This window comes from Rutidosis leptorrhynchoides, chromosome 10, assembly GCF_046630445.1.
Source record: "Rutidosis leptorrhynchoides isolate AG116_Rl617_1_P2 chromosome 10, CSIRO_AGI_Rlap_v1, whole genome shotgun sequence".
Classification (NCBI taxonomy): domain Eukaryota; kingdom Viridiplantae; phylum Streptophyta; class Magnoliopsida; order Asterales; family Asteraceae; genus Rutidosis; species Rutidosis leptorrhynchoides.
In genome coordinates this window covers 106,609,513-106,626,709 of record NC_092342.1, presented here as the reverse complement: position 1 = coordinate 106,626,709, position 17,197 = coordinate 106,609,513, and the positions used below count along the sequence as shown (strand labels likewise).

At 34.5% G+C, this 17,197-nt stretch overlaps 1 protein-coding gene across 1 annotated transcript; it reads left to right on the top strand.

Annotated features, from left to right (window-relative positions):
- Positions 1–13,610: 13,610 nt before the first annotated feature.
- LOC139871708 (uncharacterized) lies at positions 13,611–14,567 on the top strand. Its single transcript, XM_071859439.1, has 3 exons — positions 13,611–13,805; positions 13,907–14,047; positions 14,424–14,567. The coding sequence occupies exons 1-3, from the start codon at positions 13,611–13,613 to the stop codon at positions 14,565–14,567; spliced, it is 480 nt and encodes a 159-aa protein (XP_071715540.1).
- The last annotated feature ends 2,630 nt before the right edge of the window (positions 14,568–17,197 follow it).

The following is a 17,197-nucleotide window of genomic DNA, read 5'->3' as shown; positions in this document are numbered from 1 at the left end:
TATGTAATGGTCGTGTGTAAACAGGATATTTTAGATTATCATTATTTGATAATCAACGTAAAGCTTTTTAAACCTTTATTTATGAAATAAAGGTTATGGTTTGTTTTAAAAATGAATGCAGTCTTTGAAAAACGTCTCATATAGAGGTCAAAACCTCGCAACGAAATCAATTAATATGGAACGTTTTTAATCAATAAGAACGGGACATTTCAGTTGGTATCCGAGCGTTGGTCTTAGAGAACCAGAATTTTGCATTAGTGTGTCTTATCGAGTTTGTTAGGATGCATTAGTGAGTCTGGACTTCGACCGTGTTTACTTAAAAAAAAAAAGATTGCTTAACAAATTTTGTTGGAAACTATATATTTTTAACATGTGAATATTATGTGATATATTAATCTCTTAACGTGTTTGATATTATGTGATAGATGTCTATCTCTAGAACAAGTCCCATTGACTCACCTAATAATAATGAAGAGTCGAATGTAAATTGGAATGATTCGTGGACTGATTCACAAGTTCCCGAAGAGGAACCGGAAGAAGAGTCGGAACCGGAAGAAGAATCGGAACCGGAAGAAGAATCAGAACCGGAAGAAGAACCAGTGGGGGAAATAATAAAATGGTTAAGTAGAAGAAAATCCTCAACCAACCGACCAAAGTTAATTATGGTCAACGGTGTTTCCGCCAACGAAGCAAAATATTGGGAGGATTACCAATTCTCCGATGAATCAGATCCCGACGAGGATTCCGATGATGTTATAGAAATTACCCCAACTGAATTTAAAAAGGCAAAAGAGAACAATAAGGGAAAGGGCATAAAAATAGAGAAATTTGATTCCAACCCCGATGAACTTTATATGTATCGTCAACACCCGTATTTCTTAAGTTGTAACAATAACCCGGGAACCTCTAAACCACCAGGCTTTTCTAGACCAATGTGGAAAATGACGGCTAGTATTAGGGGAACATCATATATCCCTAAAAACTTAGCAAAAAGAACCAAGTTCGAAAAAGAAGAAACGAGTGAGTCGGAATAAGATAGTTGTATTTGTGCGGTGTAATATATGTAATATAGTGTGCTTATGCTTTACGATATATGTAAAAATTGCTTGTATTAATAAGTATATTTTATGAATCTAACTCTTGTCTATTTTACAGTATAAAAACACAAAATGGATAGACAACCCAATATTTTAGAAGACTTACCCGGAGACATGATTAATGAAATCTTGTCTAGAGTCGGTCAGAATTCCTCGGCACAACTATTTAAGGCGAGATCAGTTTGTAAGACATTCGAAGAACGTTCCAAGAATTCCTTGGTTTATAAAAGGCTTTCGTTCGAAAGATGGGGGATATCACATTGGGAAACCCATAAGTTACGATGTGTTTACTTTGACGCATATATTGCGGGGAACCCGAATGCTATTTTACGCAACGGGTTAAGAAATTATTTTGACTCAATGTATTTGAATATAGGACTTCATGATTTAGAAAAAGCGGCTAACATGCAACATAAAGAAGCATGCTATGCTTACGGGTTAGTAATGTTCGCTTCTCACCAAAGTGAGAAAAAGAACATCGGGCTACAGCTATTAAACAAAACGTTCCCACAAGTGACGGAGTCGGTAATTGGGGTAAGAAATGAGGTTTTTAGGTTATTACGAGACTGTTGGTCATTACGTAACCCTCGTCCCTTTGACGACGTTACAACACGCTGTCTTATCAACGGCCATAACGGTTATGTTCCACAAGATCAAGGATGGGAAGTAGTCCTAGTAAAACCAGAATGCATGACTTGTTTCTGGACGTATGATTACGTGTCTTTATTGCCTTTGCTGAACGACTTGTGTACTAGCTAGAATTATCTTCACAACTATCTTGTATCAAAGTTATTGTGTGCTATATTTCATGCTTTATGTAAAATAAGCGGTATTGTAAGTTTGTAAAATATTGTATAAAAGTTTGAACGCGAAATATTATTATAATCAGTTTTTCATATAGAATTGTAGTAGTTGAATTGTATATTAGCTACTAAGTATGAACTTAACGGGTAGGTACTACCCGAATTTAAACTTATAAAACGCTAATATGAAGAAAAAGCTTTTATAAATGAGTTCATATTATGCTACGAAATACTATTAACTACTCTTAATATTCTGTATGATTAACTTGTTCCATTTGACAATTTTGAAGGAAATGGCACCGACTACTCGACACACCGTGAATATGAATGAAGAGGAATTCCGTACTTTTCTAGCTTCAAACATAGCCGCAGTACAGGCTGCGCTACATACCAACAATAACCTTGGATCTAGCAGTACAGGAAATCGTGTAGGATGCACCCACAAAGAATTCACTGCCTGCAAACCTTTGGAATTTGATGGAACCGAAGGACCGATTGGATTGAAACGGTGGACCGAGAAGGTCGAATCGGTGTTTGCCATAAGTAAGTGTACTGAAGAGGACAAAGTGAAGTACGCTACGCATACCTTCACAGGTTCTGCGTTAACATGGTGGAATACCTATCTAGAGCAAGTGGGACAAGATGATGCTTACGCACTACCGTGGTCAGCAATCAAGCACTTGATGAACGAGAAGTACCGTCCCAGAACCGAGGTCAATAAGCTCAAGACAGAACTTAGAGGGTTACGAACCCAAGGATTTGATATTACCACGTACGAAAGACGATTCACAGAATTGTGCCTATTGTGTCCAGGAGCGTTCGAAGATGAGGAAGAGAAGATCGACGCGTTTGTGAAAGGATTACTGGAAAGAATCCAAGAAGATATAAGTTCACACGATCCCGCCTCCATACAACAGGCATGTAGAATGGCTCACAAACTAGTAAACCAGATTGAGGAAAGAATTAAAGCACAGACGGCTGAAGAGGCCAATATGAAGCAAGTCAAAAGAAAGTGGGAGGAAAACGGTGATAAGAATCACCAATACAACAACAACAGCAACTACAATAATAATCGCAACAATTATCCCAACAATCGCAACATCAATCGTAACTACAACAAACGGCCCAACAACAACAACAACAACAACAACAACAACAACAACAACAACAACAACAACAACAACAACAACAACAACAACAACAACAACAACAACAACAACAACAACAACAACAACAACAACAACAACAACAACAACAACAACAACAACAACAACAACAGCAACTACAACAATCGTCCCAACAACAATAACAATCGCAACAACAACAACAACAACAACAACAACAACAACAATCAGAAGCAGCTATGCCAAAGGTGTGAAAAGTATCACTCGGGGTTCTGCACCAAATTTTGCAACAAGTGTAAAAGAACTGGTCATAGCGCGGCGAAGTGTGAGGTCTATGGACTAGGGGTTAACAGAACGAAAGGAACAAATGGTGTCGGAACGAGTAATGGCGGAGCAAGTAGTGTCGGAGCAAGTTATGCCAATGTAGTTTGTTATAAATGTGGAAAACCTGGCCACATTATTAGAAATTGCCCGAACCAGGAGAACACGAATGGACAAGGTCGCGGAAGAGTTTTTAATATTAATGCGGCAGAGGCACAGGAAGACCTGGAGCTTATTACGGGTACGTTTCTTATTGACAATAAATCTGCTTACGTTTTATTTGATTCGGGTGCGGATAGAAGCTATATGAGTAGAGATTTTTGTGCTAAATTAAGTTGTCCATTGACGCTGTTGGATAGTAAATTTTTACTCGAATTAGCAAATGGTAAATTAATTTCAGCAGATAATATATGTCGGAATCGAGAAATTAAACTGGTTAGCGAAACATTTAAGATTGACTTGATACCAGTAGAGTTAGGGAGTTTTGATGTGATAATCGGTATGGACTGGTTGAAAGAAGTGAAAGCAGAGATCGTTTGTTACAAAAATGCAATTCGCATTATACGAGAAAAAGGAAAACCCTCAATGGTGTACGGAGAAAAGGGCAACACGAAGCTACATCTTATTAGTAATTTGAAGGCACAAAAACTAATAAGAAAAGGTTGCTATGCTGTTCTAGCACACGTCGAGAAAGTACAAACTGAAGAAAAGAGCATCAATGATGTTCCCGTCGCAAAAGAATTTCCCGATGTATTTCCGAAAGAATTACCGGGATTACCCCCACATCGATCCGTTGAATTTCAAATAGATCTTGTACCAGGAGCTGCACCAATAGCTCGTGCTCCTTACAGACTCACACCCAGCGAGATGAAAGAACTACAAAGTCAATTACAAGAACTTTTAAAACGTGGTTTCATTCTACCAAACATATCACCGTGGGGAGCTCCTGTTTTGTTTGTCAAGAAGAAAGATGGTACATTTAGGTTGTGTATTGACTACAGAGAGTTGAACAAACTTACCATCAAAAACCGTTATCCATTGTCGAGAATTGACGACTTATTTGATCAACTACAAGGCTCGTCTGTTTATTCAAAGATTGACTTACGTTCCGGGTATCATCAAATGCGGGTGAAAGAAGATGATATTCCAAAGACTGCTTTCAGAACACGTTACGGTCATTACGAGTTTATGGTCATGCCGTTTGGTTTAACTAATGCACCAGCTGTGTTCATGGACCTTATGAACCGAGTGTGTGGACCATACCTTGACAAGTTTGTCATTGTTTTCATTGATGACATACTTATTTACTCAAAGAATGACCAAGAACACGGTGAACATTTGAGAAAGGTGTTAGAAGTATTGAGGAAGGAAGAATTATACGCTAAGTTTTCAAAGTGTGCATTTTGGTTGGAAGAAGTTCAATTCCTCGGTCACATAGTGAACAAAGAAGGTATTAAGGTGGATCCGGCAAAGATAGAAACTGTTGAAAAGTGGGAAACCCCAAAAACTCCGAAATACATACGCCAATTTTTAGGACTAGCTGGTTACTACAGAAGGTTCATCCAAGACGTTTCCAGAATAGCAAAACCCTTGACTGCATTAACGCATAAAGGGAAGAAATTTGAATGGAAGGATGAACAAGAGAAAGCGTTCCAGTTATTGAAGAAAAAGCTAACTACGGCACCTATATTGTCATTGCCTGAAGGGAATGATGATTTTGTGATTTATTGTGACGCATCAAAGCAAGGTCTCGGTTGTATATTAATGCAACGAACGAAGGTGATTGCTTATGCGTCTAGACAATTGAAGATTCACGAACAAAATTATACGACACATGATTTGGAATTAGGCGCGGTTGTTTTTGCATTAAAGACTTGGAGGCACTACTTATATGGGGTCCAAAGTATTATATATACCGACCACAAAAGTCTTCAACACATATTTAATCAGAAACAACTGAATATGAGGCAGCGTAGGTGGATTGAATTGTTGAATGATTACGACTTTGAGATTCGTTACCACCCGGGGAAGGCAAATGTGGTAGCCGACGCCTTGAGCAGGAAAGACAGAGAACCCATTCGAGTAAAATCTATGAATATAATGATTCACAATAACCTTACTACTCAAATAAAGGAGGCGCAACAAGGAGTTTTAAAAGAGGGAAATTTAAAGGATGAAATACCCAAAGGATCGAAGAAGCATCTTAATATTCAGAAAAATGGAACCCGGTATAGGGCTGAAAGGATTTGGGTACCAAAATTTGGAGATATGAGAGAAATGGTACTTAGAGAAGCTCATAAAACCAGATACTCAATACATCCTGGAACGGGAAAGATGTACAAGGATCTCAAGAAACATTTTTGGTGGCCGGGTATGAAATCCGATGTTGCTAAATACGTAGGAGAATGTTTGACGTGTTCTAAGGTCAAAGCTGAGCATCAGAAACCATCAGGTCTACTTCAACAACCCGAAATCCCGAAATGGAAATGGGAAAACATTACCATGGATTTCATCACTAAATTGCCAAGGACTGCAAGTGGTTTTGATACTATTTGGGTAATAGTTGATCGTCTCACCAAATCAGCACACTTCCTGCCAATAAGAGAAGATGACAAGATGGAGAAGTTAGCACGACTGTATTTGAAGGAAGTCGTCTCCAGACATGGAATACCAATCTCTATTATCTCTTATAGGGATGGCAGATTTATTTCAAGATTCTGGAAGACATTACAACAAGCATTAGGAACTCGTCTAGACATGAGTACTGCCTATCATCCACAAACTGATGGGCAGAGCGAAAGGACGATACAAACGCTTGAAGACATGCTACGAGCATGTGTTATTGATTTCGGAAACAGTTGGGATCGACATCTACCGTTAGCAGAATTTTCCTACAACAACAGCTACCATTCAAGCATTGAGATGGCGCCGTTTGAAGCACTTTATGGTAGAAAGTGCAGGTCTCCGATTTGTTGGAGTGAAGTGGGGGATAGACAGATTACGGGTCCGGAGATAATACAAGAAACTACCGAGAAGATCATCCAAATTCAATAACGGTTGAAAACCGCCAAAAGTCGACAAAAGAGCTACGCTGACATTAAAAGAAAAGATATAGAATTTGAAATTGGAGAGATGGTCATGCTTAAAGTTGCACCTTGGAAAGGTGTTGTTCGATTTGGTAAACGAGGGAAATTAAATCCAAGGTATATTGGACCATTCAAGATTATTGATCATGTCGGACCAGTAGCTTACCGACTTGAGTTACCTCAACAACTCGCGGCTGTACATAACACTTTCCACGTCTCAAATTTGAAGAAATGTTTTGCTAAAGAAGATCTCACTATTCCGTTAGATGAAATACAAATCAACAAAAAACTTCAATTTATTGAAGAACCCGCCGAAATAATGGATCGTGAGGTTAAAAGACTTAAGCAAAAAAAGATACCAATTGTTAAGGTTCGATGGAATGCTCGTAGAGGACCCGAGTTCACCTGGGAACGAGAAGATCAAATGAAGAAGAAATACCCGCATTTATTTCCAGAAGATACGTCAACACCTCCAACTGCTTAAAATTTCGGGACGAAATTTATTTAACGGGTAGGTACTGTAGTGACCCGAACTTTTCCATGTTTATATATATATTAAATGAAATTGTTATTTTACATGATTAAGTGTTTCCAAGATGCTAAGCAATCAAACTTGTTAAGACTTGATTAATTGAAATAGGTTTCATATAGACAATTGACCACCCAAGTTGACCGGTGATTCACGAACGTTAAAACTTGTAAAAACTATATGATGACATATATATGGTTATATATATAGTTAACATGATATTATGATAAGTAAACATATCATTAAGTATATTAACAATGAACTACATATGTAAAAACAAGACTACTAACTTAATGATTTTGAAACGAGACATATATGTAACGATTATCGTTGTAACGACATTTAATGTATATATATCATATTAAGAGATATTCGTACATCATAATATCATGATAATATAATAATTTAAAATCTCTTTTGATATTATAAACATTGGGTTAACAACATTTAACAAGATCGTTAACCTAAAGGTTTCAAATCAACACTTACATGTAACGACTAACGATGACTTAACGACTCAGTTAAAATGTATATACATGTAGTGTTTTAATATGTATTCATACACTTTTGAAAGACTTAAAGACACTTATCAAAATACTTCTACTTAACAAAAATGCTTACAATTACATCCTCGTTCAGTTTCATCAACAATTCTACTCGTATGCACCCGTATTTGTACTCGTACAATATACAGCTTTTAGATATATGTACTATTGGTATATATATACTCCAATGATCAGCTCTTAGCAGCCCATGTGAGTCACGTAACACATGTGGGAACCATCATTTGGCAACTAGCATGAAATATCTCATAAAATTACAAAAATATGAGTAATCATTCATGACTTATTTACATGAAAACAAAATTACATATCCTTTATATCTAATCCATACACCAACGACCAAAAACACCTAAAAACACTTTCATTCTTCAATTTTCTTCATCTAATTGATCTCTCTCAAGTTCTATCTTCAAGTTCTAAGTGTTCTTCATAAATTCCAAAAGTTCTAGTTTCATAAAATCAAGAATACTTCCAAGATTGCAAGTTTACTTCCAAGTTTTCTAAATCCATTCCAAGTAATCATCCAAGATCAAGAAACCTTTGTTACTTACAGTAGGTTATCTTTCTAATACAAGGTAATAATCATATTCAAACTTTAATTCAATTTCTATAACTATAACAATCTTATTTCGAGTGGAAATTTTACTTGAAATTGTTTTCGTGTCATGATTCTGCTTCAAGAACTTTCAAGCCATCCAAAGATCCTTTGAAGCTAGATTCATTTTTCTCATTTCCAGTAGGTTTATCCAAGGAACTTGAGGTAGTAATGATGTTCATAACATCATTCGATTCATACATAAAAAGCTGTCTTATTCAACGTTATAAACTTGTAATCACTAGAACATAGTTTAGTTAATTCTAAACTTGTTCGCAAATAAAGTTAATCCTTCTAAATAGACTTTTAAAATCAACTAAACACATGTTCTATATCTATATGATATGCTAACTTAATGATTTAAAACCCGAAAACACGATAAACACCATAAAACTGGATATGCGCCGTCGTAGTAAAACCGGGGGCTGTTTTGGTTGGGATAATTAAAAGCTAAGAAGAAATTTGATTTAAAAGCTATACTTCTGGAAAAATGATTTTTCTTATGAACATGAAACTATATCCAAAAATCATGGTTAAACTCAAAGTGAAAGTATGTTTTTCAAAATGGTCATCAAGATGTCGTTCTTTCGACGGAAATGACTACCTCTTTCAAAAATGACTTGTAACTTGTATTTCCGACTATGAACTTATACTTTTTCTGTTTAGATTCATAAAGTTAAGTTCAATACGAAACCGTGGCCACTGGAATCACTCAAAACGGATTATAAACGAAGAAATGGCGAGTAAAACAAGATTGATAAAAACTACTCATTTTACCTACGTGAAAGTTAGTAATAAATCTATTACAACCATAACCTAATCAACTTATATTGTATATTATGTAATCTTGAGATACCATAGACACGTATACAATGTTTCGACCTATCATGTCGACCCATCTATATATATATTGCGGAACAACCATAGACACTCTATATGTGAATGTTGGAGTTAGCTATACAGGGTTGAGGTTGATTCCAAAATATATATAGTTTGAGTTGTGATCAATACTGAGATACGTATACACTGGGTCGTGGATTGATTCAAGATAATATTTATCGATTTATTTCTGTACATCTAACTGTGGACAACTAGTTGTAGGTTACTAACGAGGACAGCTGACTTAATAAACTTAAAACATCAAAATATATTAAAAGTGTTGTAAATATATTTTGAACATACTTTGATATATATGTATATATTGTTATAGGTTCTTGAATCAACCAGTGGCCAAGTCTTAATTCCCGACGAAGTAAAAATCTGTGAAAGTGAGTTATAGTCCCACTTTTAAAATCTAATATTTTTGGAATGAGAATACATGCAGGTTTTATAAATGATTTACAAAATAGACACAAGTACGTGAAACTACATTCTATGGTTGAATTATCGAAATCGAATATGCCCCTTTTTATTAAGTCTGGTAATCTAAGAATTAGGGAACAGACACCCTAATTGACGCGAATCCTAAAGATAGATCTATTGGGCCCAAAAAGCCCCATCCAAAGTACCGGATGCTTTAGTACTTCGAAATTTATATCATATCCGAAGGGTGTCCCGGAATGATGGGGATATTCTTATATATGCATCTTGTTAATGTCGGTTACCAGGTGTTCACCATATGAATGATTTTTATCTCTATGTATGGGATGTGTATTGAAATATGAAATCTTGTGGTCTATTGTTACGATTTGATATATATAGGTTAAACCTATAACTCACCAACATTTTTGTTGACGTTTAAAGCATGTTTATTCTCAGGTGAATACTAAAAGCTTCCGCTGTTGCATACTAAAATAAGGACAAGATTTGGAGTCCATGTTTGTATGATATTGTGTAAAAACTGCATTCAAGAAACTGATTTCGATGTAACATATTTGTATTGTAAACCATTATGTAATGGTCGTGTGTAAACAGGATATTTTAGATTATCATTATTTGATAATCAACGTAAAGCTTTTTAAACCTTTATTTATGAAATAAAGGTTATGGTTTGTTTTAAAAATGAATGCAGTCTTTGAAAAACGTCTCATATAGAGGTCAAAACCTCGCAACGAAATCAATTAATATGGAACGTTTTTAATCAATAAGAACGGGACATTTCAATTTGTACCATGCAGCATTTAAATCTTGTGGTCTATCAAAATAATGAATTTTATTGTTTTATGATAAACTTATGAACTCACCAACCTTTTGGTTGACACTTTAAAGCATGTTTATTCTCAGGTATGAAAGAAATCTTCTGTTGTGCATTTGCTCATATTACATGGAGTCGTTCATGGCATATAGAGGTCAGAACCTCGCAATGGGACCAACTGTTGAAGACTTCGTCCAGATGGATTAGGACGGGTCACTACAGGTGATATCAGAGCGGTGGTCTTAGCGAACCAGGTCTTGCATTAGTGTGTCTAACTGATAGTTGTTTAGATGCATTAGTGAGTCTGGACTTCGACCGTGTCTACATGTCAAAAGTTTTGCTTATCATTTCGTGTCGAAAATTACCTGCTTATCATTCTTAGGGAATCACTTGCTTATCATTCTTAGTCTAAACACATCTTACTGCATTGATTGCATGAAAAGTGTATAGACAAAATTCATATCTTAGCGTATCTGCTAATTCATATCTTAGCGTATCTGTTACTGTAAACTTTGCCTGGCATATTCCGTAAATTCCTCCGTAATCTACGAAATCTTTTGTTCTATATATATAGATATTCTATATAATTAGGATACCACCCGATAGCCGGAAATCATTTCATATCGATAAACCCTTTACTCAATCGTACGAAATGGAACTCGCCACTAGTTCAAGTTCTTCGAAATCCGACAGCTATTCCGACATGGTTGTTCACCTAAGCTCCGAAGCAGCGTCACCGGAATGAATCAACCAATCAGTCATCATCTATTCTGGATAAATTGGGGATGGGTTCGTAATCAACTTAATCAATGAAGAATAGAAGAAGACGATCCTTTCCGCCAACCGAATTCACCTCTTGGTGAAGAACCTGAAGCACTTACCGGCGAACCTATCCGAAACACCATTTTTAGCCTCATTTCCAGGATAGCTCATCACGAATATGTGCTATCTAAAATTCTAAACCTTAGTTATCTGCTCGTTCCAACCGACAATTATCTTGGAGTAAATAGAAGAAGGCAACACGCTTCGCGCCCGAGTAATCAATTTAAAGAATATGGTGCAAAACTTACCAGCTTCAGCAACATCACCGACACCAGTACCACCAACATCAACACCAGTACCATCAACAACCCAAGTCTCAACATCACACGCCTCAACATCACAATCTATACCTCGAGCATAATCTTCGTTCTACATATTCGTTTTACATCGAATATCTTCGTTCTACGTATCGTTCTACATCATTATCTTCGTCCTTTCTGGCGATTATGTGATCTCTGATGTTTTAGGGATTATGTATTCTAGATCTAACGGTAAATTAAATGAGCTTAATATCATATTGACTCATTAAATCTATGATTACATCTGAAGAAAATATATATGTATATATATTTTCATAAAGATTGTAATTGTAATTAAAAATTCTGTTGTACAAACTGTTAATGATGAAAATATTTTAACGGGTAGGTAATACCCGAGAAATATTTAGTTTCACATTAATAAGTTACACTATACATTCTTCGAATCTGATTCAACAATCATTTACTATCCTACTTACATCCACAGATATACGAATCCGTTCACCACAGAATAACCAATTTCATTCAATTTCATATTTGGATTTTGACTTATCAGAAACCAAGTCAAGATTTGACAAGTGGCATAATGAAGAAAATATTGGGCAAAATAAAACTTATTAGAAACAAACTAATTATGTATGTAAAAATTTTATTAAGAACTCACGCTAACAATATCCTAGCTAACTGTTCCTATATCTGTTATGACTATTTCCTTATAATATACTAGTCTTGGTTGAACTATTGGACTATTGGACTACTAACCTTGGACAATTAAAACGTGTTAAAAGAATAGGAGATATTAATTATAACATTTTGACTTAAAATATCGTTAATAAGTTACACCTACTACAATTAAATAATTTTTCAAGTTGCCACTTGATTTAATCTTAAACATCCTTAGTAACTTGATTTCATCTTAAACATCCTTTGTATCTTGACGATTACAATAAGCGTTTAATCATCTAAAAACACAATTTCCTTGAAACCACCTCGGATTGATAACCGATGATTCAGATATCGTAGCATTAAATGCAGAGGAAACAGAAAAATTGTAGATGGTCTAAAACGGCCAAAAGTTTGATGATAAAGAAGGGAGTGTTGGGAACGCTCGATAGAAAATTTGATACTGAAAAACGGATTGAGCTAACCATGAAGGAAACCAAGGACAAATACAAGGACTAAACCCTATATTCAAAGAATCCAGGTAATTTTGGATCCGCCGAAATCTTTAGAGAATATCTTGTTCCAAAGTCATATTAAAATCTTGCAGAAAATTTTTCTTCATCAACCTTCGAACTTAGAAATTCCAAAATATCATCATAAATATCTTCGATATTTCTGAGGATATTTTCATAAATATTCTTGTCCGAAATTATCTACCTCTTCGTATTTTCTGTATTCCATTATATTGGAAACTTCTGTAAAATCTAAGTATAAATTATGAATGAATTGTGGAGAAGTGTTGGGAATTGAAGCATGGGTTAGTATAATTCCCAACACTTCTCCACACTTCTTCACAATTAATAATTAAATTTATAATTTTACTACTATATATATCGAAAATTGTGGAGAAGTGTTGGGAATTGAAGCATGAGTTAGTATTATATTGGAAACTTCTGTAAAATCTAATCTAGCATGGGTTATTAATATTAGTATTATTATAAGTGATAATAGAATTAGTATTAATATTTATTAACTATAAATTAAACATACACATATACAACATTCATGTATATATATATATATATATATATATATATATATATATATATATATATATATATATATATATATATATATATATATATATATATATATATATATATATATATATATATATATACGCTGTATACATACATAAAATACAGATTACACGAGGTTTCTCCTTTACTCTTGAATTCCACTCAAGGGCACCTTACGCACATCGCATTGCGTGAGAAGTGGGGGAGGGGGTTTTACCGTCCATATTCTAGGATTGAACCGGGTTTCCTTTTGTTGTGCAGCAATTTAGATAGAAACATATGTTACGTCAAACCAATTAAAAGGTCAACAATATTCATTGTTATGAATGAAATTGTTTTTGCTAATATTTATGAAAATGTCATTGCAAGTATTTGACTTTTGACATTGTAATATAAGAAGTTTATTTATATTTATTTTTATATATATGTCGTCAATTCTCATGTACATGTGTTGGTTACTCCGCATATTATTATAAATATAAAAAATAAAAACGGGGCCTTTGAAGAATGAAATATTCAAGTTATGCATGAACATATATGGAGAAGAACACAAGAGACTATCTACGAGTAACTCGCAAAGATTCGAATCGAATTGCTCGACTCACCATATCACGTCGAAGACCTGAGTTCACGGACACCTTTTACGACAACTTTGCACTCAAAGGCACTCGAGTTGATGGACTAGAACGTGGTTCTATAACTTGCTCTTTCATAGTCCCCCGTCGCCTAACCGTAAGAACTTTCTCCAAATTAGTTTAGCACTCGAAAGTTTCATATACTTAATTTTGATCGGATTTAGTTAGGATTTTTTCCCTTTTTGTTCAAAAAATTAGGATCGGAATGGAGATCTAGCCGTTGGAGCAATTGCGAATTTAGTAGATGCAATTGGAGGGGCTATGGCGTACGAAAAGAATGCACCTATGAAACTCTCTGTCGATATGTCTATTTCTTATCTTTCTACTGCGAAACTTAATGTAAGTTTTTACGAGTTTAAGTAACTATACTTTTTATAACTTTTATTACAAGTCTATATAGTAGTATAAATGTTATAAGTTGTTGTAGCAATGATTTGCTACCTTTTAGCTAACATGTTATTGAACAAAAACTATTTATTGTAGCAATGGTTTGGTTCGGTATTTATACCGATCTCATCCCTAACATGCACTCGCTCTTTGGATTGAACTTACATTTATTATCTATATGTTCAATATTAAAGTGATTTGATAGGTGTGGATAATTACCGAAACATAATAGTAGTAATATATATGATATATAAATATAAATGTATCTAGCACAAATTTAAGTTGTATTACATATGCTTAATAAGTAATATAATGTGATTTTTTTCAGGATGAACTGGAAATTAGAGGAAAGCTTTTGGGTGAAAAAGATGGATATAGTGGGACACTTGTTGTTCTCAAGAACAAATCGACTGGAGAGATAATTGCAGAAGGACGGCATTCTTTAATGTGTATACTAACTAGCAAGATTTAAAATCTTGTTATTATTATCATGAGTTAAAATATTTGTACTTTCCAAATTACTTTGAACATGAAAAATCTTATACGAAAAACCTTATTATTATTTTGCATAAGCTTCTTTAGACCACTCTATATGATTCACTTTTTTGGTTGAACTTATCTCCTTACGTCACGTATCATTTCTTTGACTCATAACTTGATACTATCTATTACTCCGATTCACTAAACAATACCACAAATATACCAAACAAAATATAAATACACACAAAGATATTTTACGAAAGATAGAGGATCGTGAGTCCCCTAATAGCAGAGGCAAAACCATGATTTGAAGATGAGGGTTGTTTATATGAGACTTGAAAAGTTGGATCATTTAATTTACTTATTATGGACATGATATTATAATTAAGACTTGACTTTGAGGGAGGCTAACAATTATTTGAGCATAATAATACACTTGAAACTTAGTTTAAATTGACCTTTAGGCTGAGCATAGCACCCCTCAGTTCCCCCTTGTCTCCGCCCATGCCTAATACAGTAGTATGCTTTTGCTGTCACCCTTCACAAACCATACCTATTGCATTAGTTATTGGAATGAAGTTTCACTTAAAGGAGTAAAACTCGATAGGGAGTGATCTAAGTATATTTTTGTGTCCACACCATATAAATTTAAATATGGAATTGACTAATCAATATATATATATATATATATATATATATATATATATATATATATATATACAGTGGTAGGATCAAGAGGGAAGTAACCATTCGGGGGGAAGCGGGGGGAAGCAAAAACTTTTTTTTTTTTCGTTTTTTGAAGAAACTTTGTTCACGAACATTATAGATGAGATGAAAATATGAACATTTAGTAGAGACACTTTGTGATAAATGTTTTTATTTTGGCGGGAAAACGCTCCAAGAAGTAATATATAACAATTATCGTGTTTTTCTAGCGTATTTTGAGGTTTTAGCTATTGGGGTTTAGATATTAGGGTTTATAGGATTTAGATATTAGGGTTTAGATTTAGGGTTTAGATTTAGGATTTAGATTGAGTTTTTAACACGAACGGTTTAGAGTTTAGGGCTTAGGGTTTAGGGTTTAGAGTTTGGTGTTTTGAGTTTATGGAATAAACCCAAAACACCAAACCCTAAACCCTAAACCCTAAACCCTAAACTCTAAATCGGGCTAAATTTTACTTCACAAAACATGAAGAAAAAAAAACGTTCATATTCTTCACGAACAATATTATCTTGAATGTTATTTTTGTCGATCGTTTTTCCGCCTAAATAATAACATTCATCACGAAGTGTCTCTTCTAAATGTTCATATTTTAGTGTGATCTTGATACCGGAAAAAAAATTCAAAAAAAATGAAGAAAAAAAAAAATTTGCTTCCCCCGCTTCCCCCCGATTGGTTACTTCCCCATTGATCCTGCCCCTATATACATACATACACACACACACACACACACACACACACACACACACATATATATATATATATATATATATATATATATATATATATATATATATATATATATATATATATATATAAAGGATGGTTGGATTGTGTTACAAAAATATGTATAACGAGGTTGGGCCAACGCCCGTTGCTGCTAAGAATGTTCATCGAATCGTTTAACTCGTTAAAATCGGTCAAACAGGGGTAATTGGGTTTGATTGGCCGGGTTGAGTTGTTAAATACCGGTCCAACAGTTTTAGTTTTGTTGCGAGTCGCCTTGGAGTAAGTTGTGTGTGATGAAATGTTTGTTGTCTATGGTTAACCTCAACAACAAAAGTGTTTGAAAGTACATGATTGCATCTTATAATTTGTACGTTTTGTCATATAAGTAGTGATGGTACTTTGCGTTAAAATGTATAAAAATGATAGTTTATAAGCGTATAAAGTTTTATTTTCATATTTCTAGTTTTTTCAACTATATTAATTACCATATTAACTATTAGACAAAAATAATGAATAGTATCAAGGGTATTTTCGTCTTTTCACTTCTTTTTTCCCTTCTTCCTTTCTTTTAAATAACACCACAAACGCCCCCCACAATTTGTTCAAAATTTAAAATCGGCTCCCAAAACAGGGGGTTAAAGTGTCAAATCAAAATTTTCATAAAATATCTTAAATAAACTACACTCAAATATTCAACGTGTCATATCTTCTCGCTCGCAACGAGTTAAATTTTTCCGACACCATCATTAAACTCGAAATAATTTTACGAACACAATGTCACTAACTATACGCAAAACGGACACTTTTTAAAAAACGCTAAATATTTAGGGTACTTTTCATATACTTTGATTTTTGACTGGCAGGCTCTGTAACTAAACAAAATAAAATACATTAAAAACCGAACCTCCAACGCGAAGCGAGGATTCGACTGAAAGGACCCGTCCTAATCCATCCGGACGAAGTCCATATCGATTATAAACGATTCACAACAGTTGATTACATCGCGAGGTACTTGACCTCTATATGATACATTTTACAAACATTGCATTCGTTTTGAAAAGACAATCTTTCATTTCATCAGAAGTTGACAGACATGCATACCATTTCATAATACATCCAACTATAATTGACTTAATAATGATCTTGATAAACTCAACGACTCGAATGCAACG